Source organism: Arachis ipaensis, chromosome B08, assembly GCF_000816755.2.
Source record: "Arachis ipaensis cultivar K30076 chromosome B08, Araip1.1, whole genome shotgun sequence".
Lineage (NCBI taxonomy): Eukaryota > Viridiplantae > Streptophyta > Magnoliopsida > Fabales > Fabaceae > Arachis > Arachis ipaensis.
Window position 1 is genome coordinate 120,397,802 of NC_029792.2, and position 18,070 is coordinate 120,415,871.

Consider the following 18,070-nt stretch of genomic DNA (forward strand, 5'->3'; position numbering starts at 1 on the left):
TTATTTATGCAAAAATTAATATTTTAAGAACCGAATTGAAAATTGAGAATCAGTTCAGTTAATTAGAAATAGGTCACCAAATTAGTTCGGTTTAAAATGAAAATCAACTAACAATAAATCAGTTAATTAGGTAAATCGATTCAATTTTTAGTAATTAATTAATTTAAAATAATAAAATACAAAAAAAATATTTTTTCAAAAAAATTATATATTTTATACATAAATATATTATTTTATTATATTCAAAATTCACTTTTTTCACCGGCAAGCAGCTAGGAACGAAGTAACATTTTGCCCTGGTCCTTCCGCGCCACGCTACTCATTTTTTCAAAACTGAAAATGAAAAGCACAAAATACCCGCGCGGGTTTCCCTGCACTTCAGCAGTCTCCACACTCTCAACTCTGAATCTCTTCCTACGTCTCCATCATTCTTCCATTTTTTGGAATCCAATTCACAATGGAAATACCCGAAATACCCTTCAATGAACTACCCACAGACCCTCTCCTCAACTCATCGCCGCCACACCTTCTTCCTCCCAACGGCGGCGGCGACGACGACAAGCCCAAATATAAAGACGTTTTCGGACTCAGCACCGTCCTCGTCGCGTCGATCCAAGACGCGAAAGAGCGAATCGCGCAGATCGAACACATCTTCTGCACTCTCCTCTTCCCCAATTTAAAATCAAATTCCAACTCGTTTCGGAACATTCTTGAATCTCTCCAGATCCATAAGGACAAGCAGAACGCGCTCTCGCTCACACTCGACCGGCTCCGCGTCGATAACGAGGCGAAACGGCACCGGATTGAGGAGCTGGAGGAGGCAGAGAGGGAGAGGGAGTTCAGAGATTGCCAGAAGAGAAAGTCGCGGCAGAACGAAATTGAAGGTTTTGAGAGGGAGAAGAAGGTGCTTTTGGAGAAGATCGGTGAGTTGGAGAAGAAGCTGAGTGATAGATCTCGGGAGGTTGGAGAATCTCGCGAGAACTTGAGGTTGGAGAATGAGGGTTTTGCCGAGAAGGTTAGGGTTTTGGAAGAGAGGGTTAGCAAGGCTGAGGGCTCGTGCAGGGAGATGAGTGAGAGATTGGAGAATACGAAATCAAAGCTGAATGGCGAGAGAACGAAGAAGAATCGTTTGGTTGAGGCATATAAGAAGCTTAAGTCTCAGCATAATTACCTTCGACGCAAGGTTGGGATCACCGACGAAAACATGATTCAGCAAAACAAATCTGAAGATTTATGTAAGCTTAAGTTTCCTGTCATCCAACATGGTACTGTTGTTTGTTTTCACTTTTTTTTTTTAATATATATTTTAATTTTAATTTTGATGCACTATGACCGTTTTACAGGTGTATTCAATTCATAACACCGTATTAGCAAAAATAAATATCTTTTTACATTGTTATTAGCAAAAATAAATATCTTTTACATTGACTTGACTGCGTGAATAGTCATCAAAGTGTAAAATAGGTCATCAAAATTAAACTCTATTTTAATATGTTCATGTTTTAGAAAATGTGATCAAGGCATAAATATTTACTAAGATTCTTGTTACACCTTAGTTCACAATATTCATTACTCTAGAGGAATTTCTCGTTTCAATATGTTAGTCATTTTCACATTTTTCAATGTAATTATATGTTAAATATATTTTTCATTTTACCATGCAAACAATATTAAGCATAGTAAACAATGAAATATTTAAAATATAAATATAAACTAGTTATTAAATCAGGATTTTTTGGTAAATAAATTTGTAATTAATTATTTATTTAGAATTCTTTAATAGTTTAATTAGTATGCAAATGACTAAATTGACAGATATTGAAAACCAGATTAATTACATTATATGTCTCCTTAGCACAATTAACGGTGACTTAACTGAAATTCCTGTTACTTCCTAATTGATCCTCTATTTTTCACAATATAATTATTTAGAGATTAGAGGTATATTTAACACTTAACTGAATTTTCTAGTTGCTAGTTCATTATTCATCATCTGTCTAACAAGACACTTTTGGTCATTTGTAGTCTCATAAACAAGGAACATTTGAGTTTCAAACTTGCTGTGTTGATTGAAAACAAGTAAGCAGGAAAAAAAATATTGAAAACAGAAGAAATTGAAGAAAAGAGTGTATTTTTCTGGAGTAACTTGCATTCTATTAATCAGAAATAAGTGTTAGCCAAGCATTCAATCATTCTCTGTTACTAAGTTCGTTTGTTTATTTGTTTTTTTCCTCAATAAAAAAAGAGCATAGAATTAGCATTCTAACTAGCTATGACATGGCAGCACAGTTACAAAGACAGTTTATTCAGTTACTATAACATGGTCTGTCTGTGATGCAACTGCAGTTGTGGAGAACTCAGAGACCTCTATGGATGCTTGTAATGCAGGTAAGGTGGAGAATGAAATCCCAGAAGACTTGGGAGGTAAATTAAATTATCTTTCCAGACTCTTAATATTTGCATGGTGTTAATATTTGCTATATCATTTGGACTGAGAAAATTGGTTGTTGCTTCGATCAATATGTATGAAAGTACCTTTATTGGCTTTCTACATTGAGATTTGAGATAGTGAAGAGTTGAGAAGTTATTCATTTTCTTGTTAAGCAATCCATCATCCCATAATGTTTACATTGCTTTCTTTTACACTATGTTAGTGTTAAGTTAGCTACAGGTCATAATAGGAGGTAGTCAGAAGATTGAGTGGGCGTTTGTTTAGAAGTTGGTTAGACATATTAATCTATATATATGTGTTCATTATTTGTATTATCCTTTTCTAGATTTTCTTGTCTCTGATTCCGTGTTTCTCTGGTACAAACTGGCCTTCACTCGGATCAGTTTATGCTAAATTATGCCTCCATGCATCACTTTTGTTTGCTAATTTCTACACTGACATATTATACTGATTTCTATAAAAAGTGTAGTTAAAATTTCATCAATCTTTTAAGTTGAAATATAACTGGGATAGATAACTACTTAAATAAATTCTAACCAAAATACAAGTGTGACACTGTCCCACAAGATGGAATGAGGATATTGCTCTTTCCCATATTGAGTAGCAATTTTGATATTTTCAATAGCAGGAGCATAATTAATAGATCAACTAATTGATGTGCTGAGGAATATGCACCAATTTGCTGAGATGTTGAATGTACTTTTGTTAGATGAAATGATGATCAGTTCAAATGTGTTTGGGACATTCATAAAATGTTGGATTGTGGATACATCACACATGTGAATAGCTGTCTGGTTCTCACAATAAGCCATTGTAGTGTCAATTGTCAAGCCTAATTCTGCAAGTAAAGATCTTAACCAAGTATCTTAATGGCTTAGACTCCTAGGGAAGAATTCTCTGTTTCAGCAGACGATATAGTAATGGTCTTTTCTTTTATGATTTTTAAGAGACGAGGAAATCGCCAAAGATAATACTATGTTGTGATACCTACTTTCTTCTACCAAGACAATCATGAATCTGCATCTGCATAGGCTTGAAGATGAGTTGCAAAGAGAAAATAATAACCTTAGCCAAGGATGTCCTTAAAACACATAACAGGAAGTGAACAACTTGAAAGTAAGTTGTTCTAGTCTTAGACATGAATTGACCAGGCATATTAACTGCATACGTAATGGCTGGTTTGGTTACAATCAAATATTTCTCTGCTAGTGGCTCTTCAATACCAAGAATCATCACAAAAAGGGCTAGATCTTGAGTTTCGGATTCTGTTATACATAGTAATGCAACAGCCGGTTTAGCATCAAGGAATCTAGTGTCTTGAACATGTGAAAGTGTATATTTGCTTTGCAAAGGCTAGGAAATACTCTATTGTTAAGCTTCATTGGATGCCTCTTACGGAGCATGCTTAAATTGAGAAATGAGTTCAACTGAGTAGGAATGAGAGAACTACAGAAGAATGGCCTGCTCCATTGAAAAAGATATAATGACTGGCTTTAAATGTTTGAAACCTCAAAGTAAAATGGTAGTCACAAATTCCATGAACCATTGTTCAACGGGATAACCGAGCCATTATATTATACTTATTTTGTATGTGCATTTGTAGACTATTGTTTTCAATGAGTTATTGGTTCAAGTTTTCCAAGGTGTCAAGTTATTCTTTCATAACAAATCTTCACTTAGGATATCTCGCTGCCATAGAAGTGAGGTTAATAATGAGAAGAGACTTCAATGAGATACACGCACTGTACTGAGGAGAAAAAGGTTGGCTTGAAAGATGATTTGAAATGGGACACTGATAAGAGGCATTAGTGGTTGAGAGAGTTTATTCAAAAATTGGATACGCAGAGTGGACTGAGTTGTAACCTTTTGATCAGAAGTGAGTGTTGCAGTAGCTGAGAGTCTGAGACATGTCGACGGCTGATCATGTTTTCAGTTACCAACTGATAAACAATATTACACTGACGTTTTGTCCAACACTGACATATCAGCACAAACAGTTACTCTGATATATTTAGTGAATTTATGATTTGTGTGTGCTGCAACTGTGGCAGTGGAAAATTTAGAAATTATTAGTATTGTAGCTACAGTGGCAATTGCAGATTGCAATTTAAAATCTGGTGTCTTTGTCTCCTTCAAAGTGAACAATCAGTTATTGCATGTGGTTGCAGATGGTGCATTTGAGACCTGTAATACCTCCAAGGATGCTTGCAAAGCAGCTAAAGTGAAGAGTGAAATCCCGGAGGAACACATGGAAGGTAAATTTCCAATAGTCCTTGTTGCTTTGTGATCTCAAGTTCACAGGTTTAAGCCATGGATAAGCCACTAATTCATTTTCCAGGTTAGGCTACCTACGTTACACCTTTGGGTGCGGCCTTATCCTAGACCCTGCGTAACGCAGGATGCTTGTATGCTCTTGTTACTTAAGTATCTGCATGGTCTTAATATTTCCTTGTCTGTTTGGATCTAGTCTTTGCTCCAACCAATATGTATGCAAGTATGTGTCTTGCATGGATTTTGCTTGCTAAATGATATATTGTGATTTTAGTGTGTTGAATAAGTGTTCATTTTCGTTAGTGAACTCATCACTTAACTATACTTACTTTGTCTGTTGCAGTATGGTTATCCCTTGTATTTCTCACCCTCACCCTTTGTAAAACACACTGCCTCAATTTAATCTCCACCCATTTTCCCTATCTCTGATCCCATTTTGCTGTCTGGTATGGGATGGCCCTAACTCTGATAGTCTGTGTTGAATTGAGTCACTTGCATAGATTTGTGTTGAAAGTACAATATAGGTTAATAACAGATCATCCACTACCTATTTTTACTAGGTCTTGAGAATACAAATCCTGATGTGTTTGTTGCTGCCTGTGACACAATCAAAGTGGAGGAGAAGATATTGGAAGATGCTAGAGGGGCCGATTTGAGTCCTCCTCCTTCCATTTTTCGTGTCCCAAGATGTCCGTCAAACACAAAACCGGTTTCTGTATCTGGTACAAAACGGCGTGCATCTTCTTGGCGGCAGACCCGGGCACATCAAAGTCGAGCAGGTCCTGACCTCCATGATGATTTTCTTGATACACCACTTGAGAATGTGAGAGAAAATTTGAATAGAGAGTTGATTAAGGAAGATCTCCCAAATCCAATTGAGGAAGACATTGTCATGAACAGCTCAGACGATGAAACACAGAATTTGAATCTTAGAAGCAGTCCCCTAAAGAAGCAATCTTCAATTCAAGTGGTCAACAAGAGGAGTTTCAAGTACATTGAACCGGTGAGGAAGAAAGCCGAGCGTGAAAATTTGAAAGGAGTTGAATGCAAACAGTGTAGGAAGTTCTATGAAGCTGTTCTTCCTAGTGCTGATGGTAAGGACCATGATGTAAGTGAGCAGAATTTCCGCTGTGAACATCATGATGGTGTTTCTAGGCATCGATATAGGTATGTTCCACCTATGACTCCTGAAGGATTTTGGAATATTGGATTTGAATCTGAAATGTAAGTATATAATCTAGCTTACTAATTAGTAAGTTGTTCTACGAGTGATAAGCAACTTGGTCTCGTAAAAACGAGAATACAAGTTCAAATTTGAGAAGCAACCTTTCAGATTGCAAGAGCAATGACTTGTACAATTTGTTTAAACAAAATTATTCTAGTGTACTAAACATATTTTGTAGGCATTGCTTATACTAATAATAGTATTAGATGCCTTGTAACAAATAAACCTCATGCTCCCATTTATTAGAAGATAAATTTATCCGTTTTACTACACTCTTGTAACGGGTATCGAAATGCTTTGAATTATTCCTATAAATAATTTATTTTTGCCTTGTTCATTTAGATATACACTTATTTTTCTTCTTTTTCTTTTTTGTTTTTTGAAAATGAGGGCAGGAAACTTGACTATGGTGTCAAAGTTTGAGGGTTTTTTACTAATGAGTCTTTTTGAAACTCATTATCAAAATACTATATTTTTTACACTTCTTAATTTTGGTGTTGTCCAGTGGTGTTTTTCATCAATGTTAAAATTTGGTGTTTTTTTTTTTGTGAAGATCATGTGACTTTTTAAAAACTTTTTTTAAATATGCAAATCTGATCAAGTGTGATATTTAGATAGTTTTAAAAGAGTGAGATTTTAGCAACTTTCTAAAACGTAGCACATTGGTTATTTTTTTTAAGAAAAAAAGCAAGTTTAAACTTTCGTGGTGGCTGGGTCATTGTCATAACCTTTAATAGTTATTTTTTTGCACAAAAAAGGAAAATTGGACGGAGTCATTGTCATAAACTTTAAAATGGCTTTCTATGCTTTATAAACAAAATTTTATTGTGAAAGGCCCGGTTTCTTAATAGTTAATACTCTTCAATAAGAGAATGTTTAAATACGAGGCCAGTCTACTGGGACGATGAGGTAGAATGCGGAGACATCATAAGAAGAGCTTGGGCCAAAGGCTTGGACAAGCAAGGGGAATGGGGTGAGTTCTTAGGGAGATTGAACACTTATAGGACATATCTCAAGAAGTAGAGCAAGGATAAATTTAAGAGAGTTGATAGAGAAATAGACAAATAGTAAGACAAGTTACAAAAACTACGGAACTCAGAATTTTCTGAAGAGAAGCAAAAACAAATTCAAGAAGCAAAGTAGAAAATAATTGAGCTGTGGAAAAGGGAAGAGAAATACTGAGGTTAAAGATCGAGGTTGAAATGGATCAAATGGGGGAATAAAAATACAGCCTTCTTTCATGCTTCAACTATCTAAAGAAGAGACCAAAACAGAATTGAAAATTTTAAGAATGTAGAGAAAAACTGTGTGCAAGGCAGAATACAGTTAAAAAACTCATTGATGAGCATTTTAAATCCCTTTATACTACCAAAGGTTCGGTAAACATATGGGACTTCCTGGATAAAATATCTATTAGAGTCACCAATCATATGAATGAAAGACTATTGAGAAAAGTCACAGATGAAGAGGCTAAGAAAGCGGCTTTCAGCATGAATGGTCTAAGGACTCCAGGACCAGATGGGTTGAATGGTCAATTTTACTAAAAACACTGGAGGGATTTATGGAAAGAAGTAGGAGCAGTGGTCAGAAAATTTTTTGAAAATAGTGAACTGCCGGAGAAAGTGAACCACACCCACGTAGTTATGGCATCAAAGATAAAACAAACTGAGAGTTTAAATCACCTTAGACCGATCAGCTATTAAAATTTTATCTACAAAATCATCTCAAAGATTATGGTTACCAAGTTAAAAGAGTTTATAGAAGACATTATTTTTTCGATTCAAAGTGCTTTTGTAGGAGGGAGACTTATCCAAGACAAAATTCTCATAGTGCAAGAAGTGTTTCACGTTCTTACAGAGAAGGTCATGAAAAACTCCCAAGAGCTGGCTATCAAGGTTGATATGAACAAGGCTTATGACCGGATGAAATGGGACTTTTTGGAGGAGGTTCAGAAAGCGTTTGGATTCAGTCAAGAGTGGATAGAGCTAGTTATAAAGTGCATAAGGGGAGTCAAGTACAGGTTCAAGATCAATGGAGACCTAATTAAGGAAGTTATCCCTCAAAGGGGACTTAGATAGGGAGATCCTCTATTCCCTTATTTATTTATCATAGCATCTGAAGTTTTCACTATTTTGATGATTTGCGCATAAAATAATAAGTTAATAAAAAAGGATTAAACTGGCTCATACAGCTTAGCGCTCACTTACCTTCTCTTTGCTGATGATTGTATTATATTTTCAGGAGCTTAGTAGGATGAAGTATACCAACTCATACAAATTTTAAACACCTACACTATAGCATCTGGCCAAATGATAAATTTGGAGAAATCAAGGATTACTTTCGGACACAGAGTCTCAATATAGACCAGAGTGAATATAGAAGACATCTTAGGCATTCTAACTTGGGACAACCCCGGAAAATGCCTAAAAATGCTAGGCAATGGGGAAGATAAAAAAAAATCTTTGGAATAGATAGAAGAAAAAGTGACCGAAAAAATAGAGGAGTGTAAGAAAAGCCTTCTTAATCAAGCAGGAAAGGAGGTCCTCATCAAAGCAATAATTCAAGTCATTCCTTCTTATGCTATGAGTATCCTTAGATTCTTTAAGAATTTTTGTAGAAGGCTGTGCTCAAAGATAGTAAGATTCAAGTAAAAATCTACGGGTAAAGAGAAGGAGATTCATTGGAGAAGTTGGGACAAGTTATGCGTGAGTAGAAAAGAAGGGGTTTGGGCTTCAAAGATTTCTGTCATCAGAACACAGCACAGTTGGCTAAGCAAGCATGGAGACTAGCAAATAACTCGGATGTGTTGTGGGCTAAAATCCTCAAAGCCATATACTTCTTTGGGGAGGAATTTTGAGAGGCAAAGAAGAAGAGGAAAGCTCCTTGGACATGGAGTAGCATTTTGCAAGGAAGAAATTTTCTTAAAAGGAACGGAAAGTGGAGTGTAGAAAATAAGTTTAAGATTAACATATGGGAGGATAACTAGATTCACGGATTAAGACAATCGTTGGAAAGACGCCATTCTGATGTTAGCAAGGTATCGGACATGCTGATATAGGTGGAAATTGTAACAGAACAAAGGTTCAGGAATTATTCCCAGATTTTATAAGAGAAAAGGTCTTTCAAACACCGGTAAGCATGCTTGATAAAGAAGATACTCTAAGGTGGTCGTACAGGAGGGATGGACAATTCATAGTCAAAACAGAGTATTGAAGATCTTATTTTCTATTTCATAACATGCTGCAGTATCCTTCTTCATTGAGTATGCCTGACTTAGATTATTCCAAATCTCCTTAACAGTGGGGAATAACATATAATTATGGCCGATTTCTGGTGTCATAAAATGCCATAACCAGGTCATGATAAGAGCATCCTCATCATCCCAGGCTTCATATTTGGGGTCTGTCGTGGCTGGAGGGTTCCCTTATAGATGATTTAATTTCTTTCGTCCCTTGAGAGTAGTGCGAACCAGTTGAGACCATTGGAGGTAGTTGCGCTCATCAAAACGATACGACCCTTGTAACACCGGTAGATTATTGGGGCTGACGAGAGGCGCAATCTTATCATCCGTCATTGGTAAGAATCGGTAGCAAAAGGAAGATAGAAGAAGAAAAAAGAAAACCGACGATCGTGTTTGGGCAAGCAGCGTCGCAATCAAAGAGAACGCGTGTGGAGTGGCCGATGGCAACGAAATCTCCTAGGCTTTGTAGATCGACAAATCCCGCTTCTGATGGTGGTGGTCTCGTTCAGAAACTCGTCGAAAAAATTCCAGTGGCGGCGGCAGGGCACCGAAACAGGTATAGTTGCAGCAATGAAGGCTGCCTGGAAAAATGCGGAAGCAGAACCCTCTGAATCGGGAGCTCTGCTACCAACTTGAAAAGAAGATTTTTGAATATTATTCCTGAATTGTTTCACTTATAGTGTGATTACATACAGAATATAAAGATTATTTACAACCTAATTAAGGAAAGAAAATAACAGGTAATAAAAGCTATTCAAAACAAATCTGCACCAAATATGTCCTAATATAAACAAATCTGTACTAATTATAGAATAATTACAACACTCCCCCTCAAGCTGATGAATGTATATCTATCATTCCCAGCTTGCAAGTAAGGTCTTTTAAGTGCTCTGTGGGAGGTCCCTTAGTGAACATATCTGCCAATTGGAGTCTTGAAGGGATGTACTTGGTGGCTATAAGACCATTGTCCAATTTCTCCTTAATGAAATGTCGGTCTATTTCTACATGCTTTGTTCGGTCATGTTGAACTGGATTGTGTGTAATACTAATGGCAGACTTATTATCACAAACCAGTTCCATAGGAGCTTCACACTTTACTTTGAGGTCATCGAGTATGATCTTCATCCATAATAATTCGCACATCCCTTGGGCATGGCTTTAAATTCCGCCTCTGCACTTGATCTTGCAACTACATTTTGCTTCTTGCTCCTCCATGTCACCAAGTTTCCACCCAAGAACATGCAATATCCTGAGGTGGATCTCCTATCAATAATTGATCCAGCGTCGTCAGATCAGTATATACTTTCATGGATAAAATCCCTTCCTTTTTGAATAGCAATCCTTTTCCTGGTGAGGCTTTCAACTACTGAATAATCTTCTTTACAGCCTGCAAATGTCTCTCTCTTGGATCATGCATGAATTGACTAACTACACTAACTACATAGGCTATGTCAGGCCTGGTGTGTGATAAGTAGATGAATTTTCTCACAAGCCTCTGGTACTGTGCCTTCTCCACCTTTGGGCTTTCCTCATCATTTTCAATTCTATGATTTTGCTCTATGGGCACTCCAGTGATCTTACATTCCAACTTACCAATCTCTTTGAGGAGATCTAGGATATATTTTCTTTGGGAAATAAAGATGCCTTGTCTAGAGTAAGCAACCTCTATCCCAAGGAAGTACTTTAGCTTGCCAAGATCCTTCATCTCAAACTGAGTGGCTAACTTTTCTTTCAAAGTTTGTTTTTCTAACTCATCATCACCTGCAATAATCATATCATCTACATAGACCAAGAGTAGAGTGAGTTTGCCTTCCTGTGAATGTTTTATAGACAGAGTATGACCACCTTGGCTTTGTCGATACCCTAAAGATATCATAGCTTGAATAAATCTTCCAAACCAGGCACGAGGGGACTGTTTAAGACCATACAAAGCCTTTTTTAGTATGCACACCTTATTTCCTTCACTAGTGATACCATATCCTGGTGGAATCCCTATGTACACTTCTTCTTCCAGACTTCCATGCAAGAAGGCATTTTTAACATCAAATTGATGCATCTCCCAACCAAAGTGTGCTGCTAAGGAGAGGATAATCATGACGGTATTTGATGAACTAGAAGATTGATGGTTTAGAATTCACAATAAATTCTCGTTGCAAGTATAGTTTCTAAACTAAGCAATAATCCTTTCATACAAAAACTTGTTTGTCACTCAATAAACCCAATAAAATTTATAACCGAAGTATTGAAACCTCGGGTCGTCTTCTCAAGGAATTGCAGGGAGGTATTATTTATTATTGGTTATGGAAAAAAGTATGTTTTTGGGTTTTTGGAATAGAGAACAAGTAAGTTAAATGGCAAGAAAAATAAATTAATAATTATAAAATCTTCTGGCAAGGTATGAGAACTGGAAATCCCATCCTAGTTATCCTTATCAGGTGTGATGAAAATTGTTTATTGCTCCCACTTAGTTAACCCTTACTAAATAAAGGAAAGTCAAGTGGACTAATTAATTTGATCCTTAAGTCCTAGTCAACTCTCGTGGAAAGACTAGTTTTAGAGTGATCCAAATTAATCAGCAATTCCCAAATCTCAATCAACCGCTGAGTTTGATAACTCAAGTGTTACCAATTACTTAACCAAGGCCAAAAGGGGAAAATAAATCTAAATTAAATAGAAAGCATCATAAATAGAATAAAGCAATCATAAATCTGAAATACCTCAAATTTTATTAAATAGAATATTTAAATCTAACATGGAAAAATTCATAAGCTAAATTGGAACATTAACAAGTAAAAGCATTGGAATAAATAAAAGTAGAAGAGAAACATTAATTAAAAGAACATTGAACCTGTCATTGAAGTAGTAATCATAAAATAAAATAAAAAGAATCCTAATCCTAAAACTTGAGAGAGAGGGGAAAGCCTCTCTCTCTAAAAACTACATCTAAATCCTAAAATTGTGTATTATGAATATTGTCAAAACGTCTCTCTGCGAGTTGTTGTTTGATTCCCCCATTCTCTGGCTTATATTCTGTGTTTCTGGATTTGGAATTGGGCCAAAAAAGGGTCCAGAAATTGCTGGGAGAGTTTTCTGCAGATTCCTGCACGTGGCGTCTGTCACGCGGGCGCGTGGGTCACGCGTTTGCGTGGTCTCGAGTTTTTCCTTGTGACGCGTACGCGTCAGTCACGCGTACGCGTCATTTGCGTTCTGCTCAAGGCACGCGTCCGCATCGTTCATGCGTTCGCGTCAGTGCCATTTCGCGCTAGGCACGCGTCCGCGTCATCCATGCGTTCGCGTCGTTGCCTTTTCTTCAAAACTCCATTTTTTTGCTTTCCTTCCATTTTTGTATATTTCCTTTCTGTCCTTTAATCCATTCCTGCCCTATGAAGCCTGAAAATACTTAACACACAAATCACGACATCAAATGGTAATGAAGGATAATTAAATTTAATATTTTTAAAGCATAGGAAACATGTTTTTTCACATATATCATAAAATAAGAAAGAGAAAGTAAAACCATGCAATTCATATGAATAAGTGGGTGAAGAATTGATAAAAACACTTAATTGAGCACAAAATGAATCATAAAATATGGGTTTATCAACCTCCCCACACTTAAACAATAGCATGTCCTCATGATAAATCCAAGAGAAAGAGTAAAGGTAGAATGGTAGAATCTTATGCAATGCAATCTATTCTAAATGCAAGCTACCTAAATGAATCATGCAATTCTAATTACTATCCACCTATATATATAGAGTTTACATGTGGTTAATTTGATTCATATTCTTCAAGGAATCATATATGTACAATTAAGACCAAGCCATATTAAAATACATTCACAATTGAGTTGGGTTCAAATATTTCACAAACTTGCAAGACAATTAAATAATTAAATTTGGATATATGGAGATGAGCTATTGAACCCTCACTGGATTTTTGTGTTTACTCTCTAGTCACTCAGTGTTTGGGGTTAATCACTCTATTCTTTTTTATTCCTACTTTCTAAAACTTTGTTCTTCATCTAACCAATCAACAAATATATAATGTATACATACAAACATCATGAGGTCTTTTTCAAGGTTGTAATGGGGCCAAGGTAAAGGTAAGGGTATATATAAGGTTAAGTGAGCTATAAGTTGAATCCTTAATTAGCCTAAGATCTCACCTAACATATACATACTCTTTCATAAGCTTGAAAATTTGCCTAGCTACCCATAATTTTTCCACTTTTGTATTACATACTTATGTACCAATTTATTTTTAATGTTATCCTATGTGCATTGATTTTTCACTAAACTTATTCTTGGGGAAATTTTGTCCCTTTATTTAATTACTTAAAATTTTTTTTTGAAACATAAACATAACATTTTCAATGCACAAGGTATTTTCATTTATTTTGGTTTCATATGAGTATGCTCCCAAAATCTTGATTATTTTATTAATTTAATCCTTTCCTATCAACCCATGTTTCCACGTTTTCCCACACTTAGTGTGCATCACAATTTCTATCTTAAGCTAACCAATGATTCAACTTGGGATTTTTAAATTATTTTTCTGCTTAAGGCTAGTAATGTGGTTATAGAATAAAAGGGGATTAAAAGGCTTAAGGGGGCTAACAAAGGTGATGTAGGAGGTAGGTTTATTTGGGATATGTAAGAAAAAATTCAAATGATGGCCTCAATCATATGTGGGTATGTATCTACATTCTATATTGGACATATAGATTAAAACAAAGTTAAGATTACAAGCATAGAAAAGAAGGGCGAAACACACAGGAATGAATTTATGGTTAAATGCAACCATACAATTAAGCTCAAAAACTCACGGATTGTGTGTTCTCTGGCTCAAAAACCATATATCAGTCATGTGTGTCATGCAAGTAGAAATCAAGAGTTCCCATTATTCTCAATGTGAATCTTAGGATGGCTCTTAAAAACTTAGTGTTCTTCCTTGAAGAAATGTTGTTAACTAACTCACATTTGTTGCTATATATATACAGTGTGTGGATTGTTGTGATTCTGTTATACTAAAGTCTCTAGTTTACTCTTTTTTATTTTCAATTAATCCAAATTATCGTATGCTAAAAGGGTAAACTAAGCTAATTAATCCATATATTCTATATCACAACTTAATAAGCTAAAAGTGCAACTAAACTAGATATCTAAGATAAATATATAAACCAAAGTGCAAAATGCATAAATATAGTAAAAATACAGAAAAATGTGCAAGTACTGAAAGATAAATAAGATAAGATAAAATAAAAAATAAAATAAAAAATAAAAAATAAAAATACAGAGAATAAACAAAATAGAATAAAAGAGAGTCTGAAAAGTGGTTCACCAAAATAAAGTTCGCCAGAGATGGCAACCTCCCCACACTTAAATAATAGCATCATCCTCGATGCTCACTCAAGCTGGGTGTGAGGAAGTGTCATCTCCGGAAGGATGTGCAGTAGGTGTCTCTGTGGTGGTCTGAGGCTCTGCAATCTGTATGAGTGTCGGAGGGTCTGCCTGCTGAAGTGGAGGCTCTGTCTGTAGAGGGATCTCTGGATCAGCCGGCTGTATCTGATGGGGCTCCTCATGGTGTGGCGTAGCCTGCTCGGGTCCTGCCTGCTCAGCCTCTGCATGTGCCTCCTCCTCATGATCGTCTGCCTCCTCCTCAGATGGCTCAGAAGGGGTGTCAGGCTCGGAGGGGATGTCGTGGTGGCCAGATCGGATCATCAACTTTAAGTGCTCATAGCGTTGCTTGCTGCAACGCTCAGATCTCTCATATCGCCGCTGGTTGCGGCACTCCATCTAGTCCAATCGGTCAAATAAGCGATGCACGAGATGGTAGATGGGCTCTGAAGTAGGTGAGGGTGCAGTAGTGGTGGCAGGTGCAGCAGGGGATGCTGAAGGGGCAGCAGAAGATGTAGCTGCCTCAGCAGAGTCAGTGAGAAAAGGAGGTCGGTAACCTAAAGCCTGAAACTTTCTACTGTGAGGGATGATCTTCTTGCAGTCGGCGGCAGTGGGCTTTTCATCAGCAATCTCCCAGGGCACCTCAGCTCGGCGGCCTAGCTGAGTAATCAAGTAGGGAAAAGGGAGAGATAAGTCTTTTCCCTCCATCACACACCAGATGAGGGTAATCATAGCAGCTGGCACCTCTGTCTCATGAGTGCTCGGTATCACATAGTTACTTAGGATCTGCTGCCAAAGCCGAGCCTCATCATTCAGGTAGATAATCTTTAGTCCTTTTGGGGCCACTGTGGACTTGCCCATGACCCATGGGACAGTAGAATCAAGGGCTATTCTCTGCTTCACTGCGTCCCAGTCAAATCTCATGAATCTCATATCCTCCTCAGCCTTTTGGTAACCGTCTGGCTGATCGGATTTTGGTAGGAGCTGGAGGATTTCTTCTATTGCTTCCTCAGTAACCAGAATCTGCTTGCCTCGAAGCTGTACTGCATCCAGGGATGTTTTGAAGTAGTTACAGTAGAATTCTCTGACCTAGGATGAGTTGACTTCAGTCAGGTTCCTTTCCAAGAAGAACCAGCCTCTCTATTTAATTTGTTCTGAAGTGTATTGTTTGAGTTCTTCTGGAATTTTGAGGGTCCCTTCTAGGTATAGGTTCCTGGAAGTGGCAAAAACTGGATACTTCAGCTCACAATATCTGTTGGCAAACTTGACAGGATATGTGGCAGTCAGTAGCTGATCGGCCTTTTCCTGCAGGGTAAAGTTCTTCTCCCGCCAGGAATCGTCGTGGAGGATATCCAAAATAGAAGAAGAGGATTCTCCTCTTTTTCTTTTGCCAGTGGTGGCTTTGCCCTTTCATTTACTTTTAGGGTCAGACATCCTGAAAAGCAGAATTTCCATAATAAAGTTTAAGAATTAAAGCAGGAAAACAGGTAAGCAAATAGGAATATATCAATAGAAGCATAGATTGGCAAAAGAGGAATAAAGTGGCAATGTAAGCATGAATTGAGTTAATTTGATGTAAAATTTTGGATTGTAGGCAAGTTAAAAGTTGGAGAAGAAAAATCACAATTCAAAATCTTAGATGTGCGGAATTGTTTGTAATTAGGAACAACACTAAACATGCCTTGAAGTGGTTTTGAAAGTAGTTAGTTGAAAATTAAAAAGTTAGAAAGTTAAAAGTGGTTAAGAGTTAAAAATGAAGTTAAAGTCAATGGCATGTTGTTGTGGTTCCCAATAACTAAAATTGCACAAATTTGAAAACAAGTAACTCAAATTCAAGGAAAAAGTGCAGATTACTGATGATTAACCATGGAAAAGAATTGCAAATTCAAAATTGATTTAATCAAATAAGGGAATCAGAAAGAATGAGAAAGCAGGCCCGTGCATTCATGTATTGCTTTGGTTAAAACCATTTAGTGCAAAATTAGAAAGTTCCAAAACGAATTCATGAATGGTAGTAGAGTGAAATAATATGCTGAAAAAAATTGGGCAGCATTTCGTCTAAAAATTGGACATTCCCGGGTAATAAACAACAGCAAAAACCAGTTCATATGATAATAAAATAGTGCAGAAAAGAGAAACAATTAGTAATTCATAGGAATTCAAAATAAACAACTCAATTTGCATCAAAACAACATATGAACAACAGTAACATCACAGCAATATTCAAATTGCGAAACAGATTAAAACAGGTAACAAGAACGGCGTAATTATCAGGCCTAAATCCACTAACCACATCCTAACTACCTAACCACCTAAAATCCACTATGATCATGCATCTCTAACTATCCTAATTTGAACAAAAATCGAAAAACTAACAAACTAATCAACGGGAAAAAGGATTTAGTGTTCGGCGGAACCTGGTGGGCAGAGGAACAGAATTAGGGCGCAGAGAGATGGTGTTGGTGGTGGCAGGGACGCGGTGGCCCTGGGAGGCGGCACGGCGGCAGTTTGGTGGGGGCAATGGTGGCTGTGTGGTGGGTGTGGGTTTAACGGGGTTATGGGAGATGGAAGGAGAGGAAGAGGGGAGAAGGGGAGGGTTGGGGGCGTGGTGGTGGGGGTGAAGGAAGAGAGAGTGCAGAGGGGGTTTGGGGGGGTGGGTTTTGGTACGCGAAAGGGGTAGGGTTCGCATGGGTTGGGGTTAGGGTATTTGAATCTACGTGAACGCGTGGGGCGCGTGATCGCGTGTTTAGGGCGAAAAGGGGAATGACGCGATCGCGTGATTGATGGATAATGAAAGTGACGTGTACGCGTGGGGCACGCGTACGCGTCGCTGAGAATTGTGCTAAACGCACAATTCCAACGTCGTTTTAGCACAACTCTCTATTTCCAATTAGGGGGCTAAGATTTCCAGGCGACGCGTACACGTCGCCCACGCTTTCGCGTGGTGTGTGTGAAGTGAAAGTGACGTGTTCGCGTCACTGACGCATTCGCGTCACTGACGCGAATGCGTGGGTGAGATGTAATGAAGGTGACGCGTTCGTGTCAGCGACGCGATCGCGTGGCCCAAATTGTGCCTAATGCACCACATCCGCATGATTCCAGCCCAACTTTCTGGACGTTGGATTTTTGACGCCGATTTGCAATCGACGCCCACGCGTGGCACATGCTCATGCGTGGGTGCTTTTTTTTTTTTTATATATGCAGGATGCAAAATGCAATGATAATGTAGGTGCTATGAATAATTCCAGGTTCAATGAAAATAGAATAAAATAAAACTCAAAAACAAATAAAACGAAATAAAATCAAATTTGGAAAAGGAATGATCATACCATGGTGGGTTGTCTCCCACCTAGCACTTTTGGTTAAAGTCCTTAAGTTGGACATTTGCTGAGCTTCCTGCTATGGTGGCTTGTGCTTGAATTCATCCAAAAATCTCTACCACTGTTTGGAATTCCAATAGCCTCCGGGGTCCCAAACTAGGC

At 37.5% G+C, this 18,070-nt stretch overlaps 1 protein-coding gene across 6 annotated transcripts; it reads left to right on the forward strand.

Moving 5' to 3' along the window:
- On the forward strand, window positions 272-6,219 carry LOC107614051 (protein gamma response 1). 6 transcript variants are annotated; one of them, XM_021109895.1, is made up of 4 exons: window positions 274-1,235; window positions 2,290-2,424; window positions 4,621-4,707; window positions 5,284-6,219. In XM_021109895.1, exons 1-4 carry the CDS (start codon window positions 458-460, stop codon window positions 5,949-5,951), a joined length of 1,668 nt encoding a protein of 555 aa, XP_020965554.1. In that variant the 5' UTR covers window positions 274-457; the 3' UTR covers window positions 5,952-6,219. The 6 variants fall into 6 exon arrangements, with proteins under 6 accessions (XP_020965555.1, XP_016171763.1, XP_020965554.1 ...); XM_016316275.2 differs by having other exon boundaries at window positions 275-1,265; window positions 2,347-2,424; XM_016316276.2 differs by having other exon boundaries at window positions 276-1,235; window positions 2,347-2,424.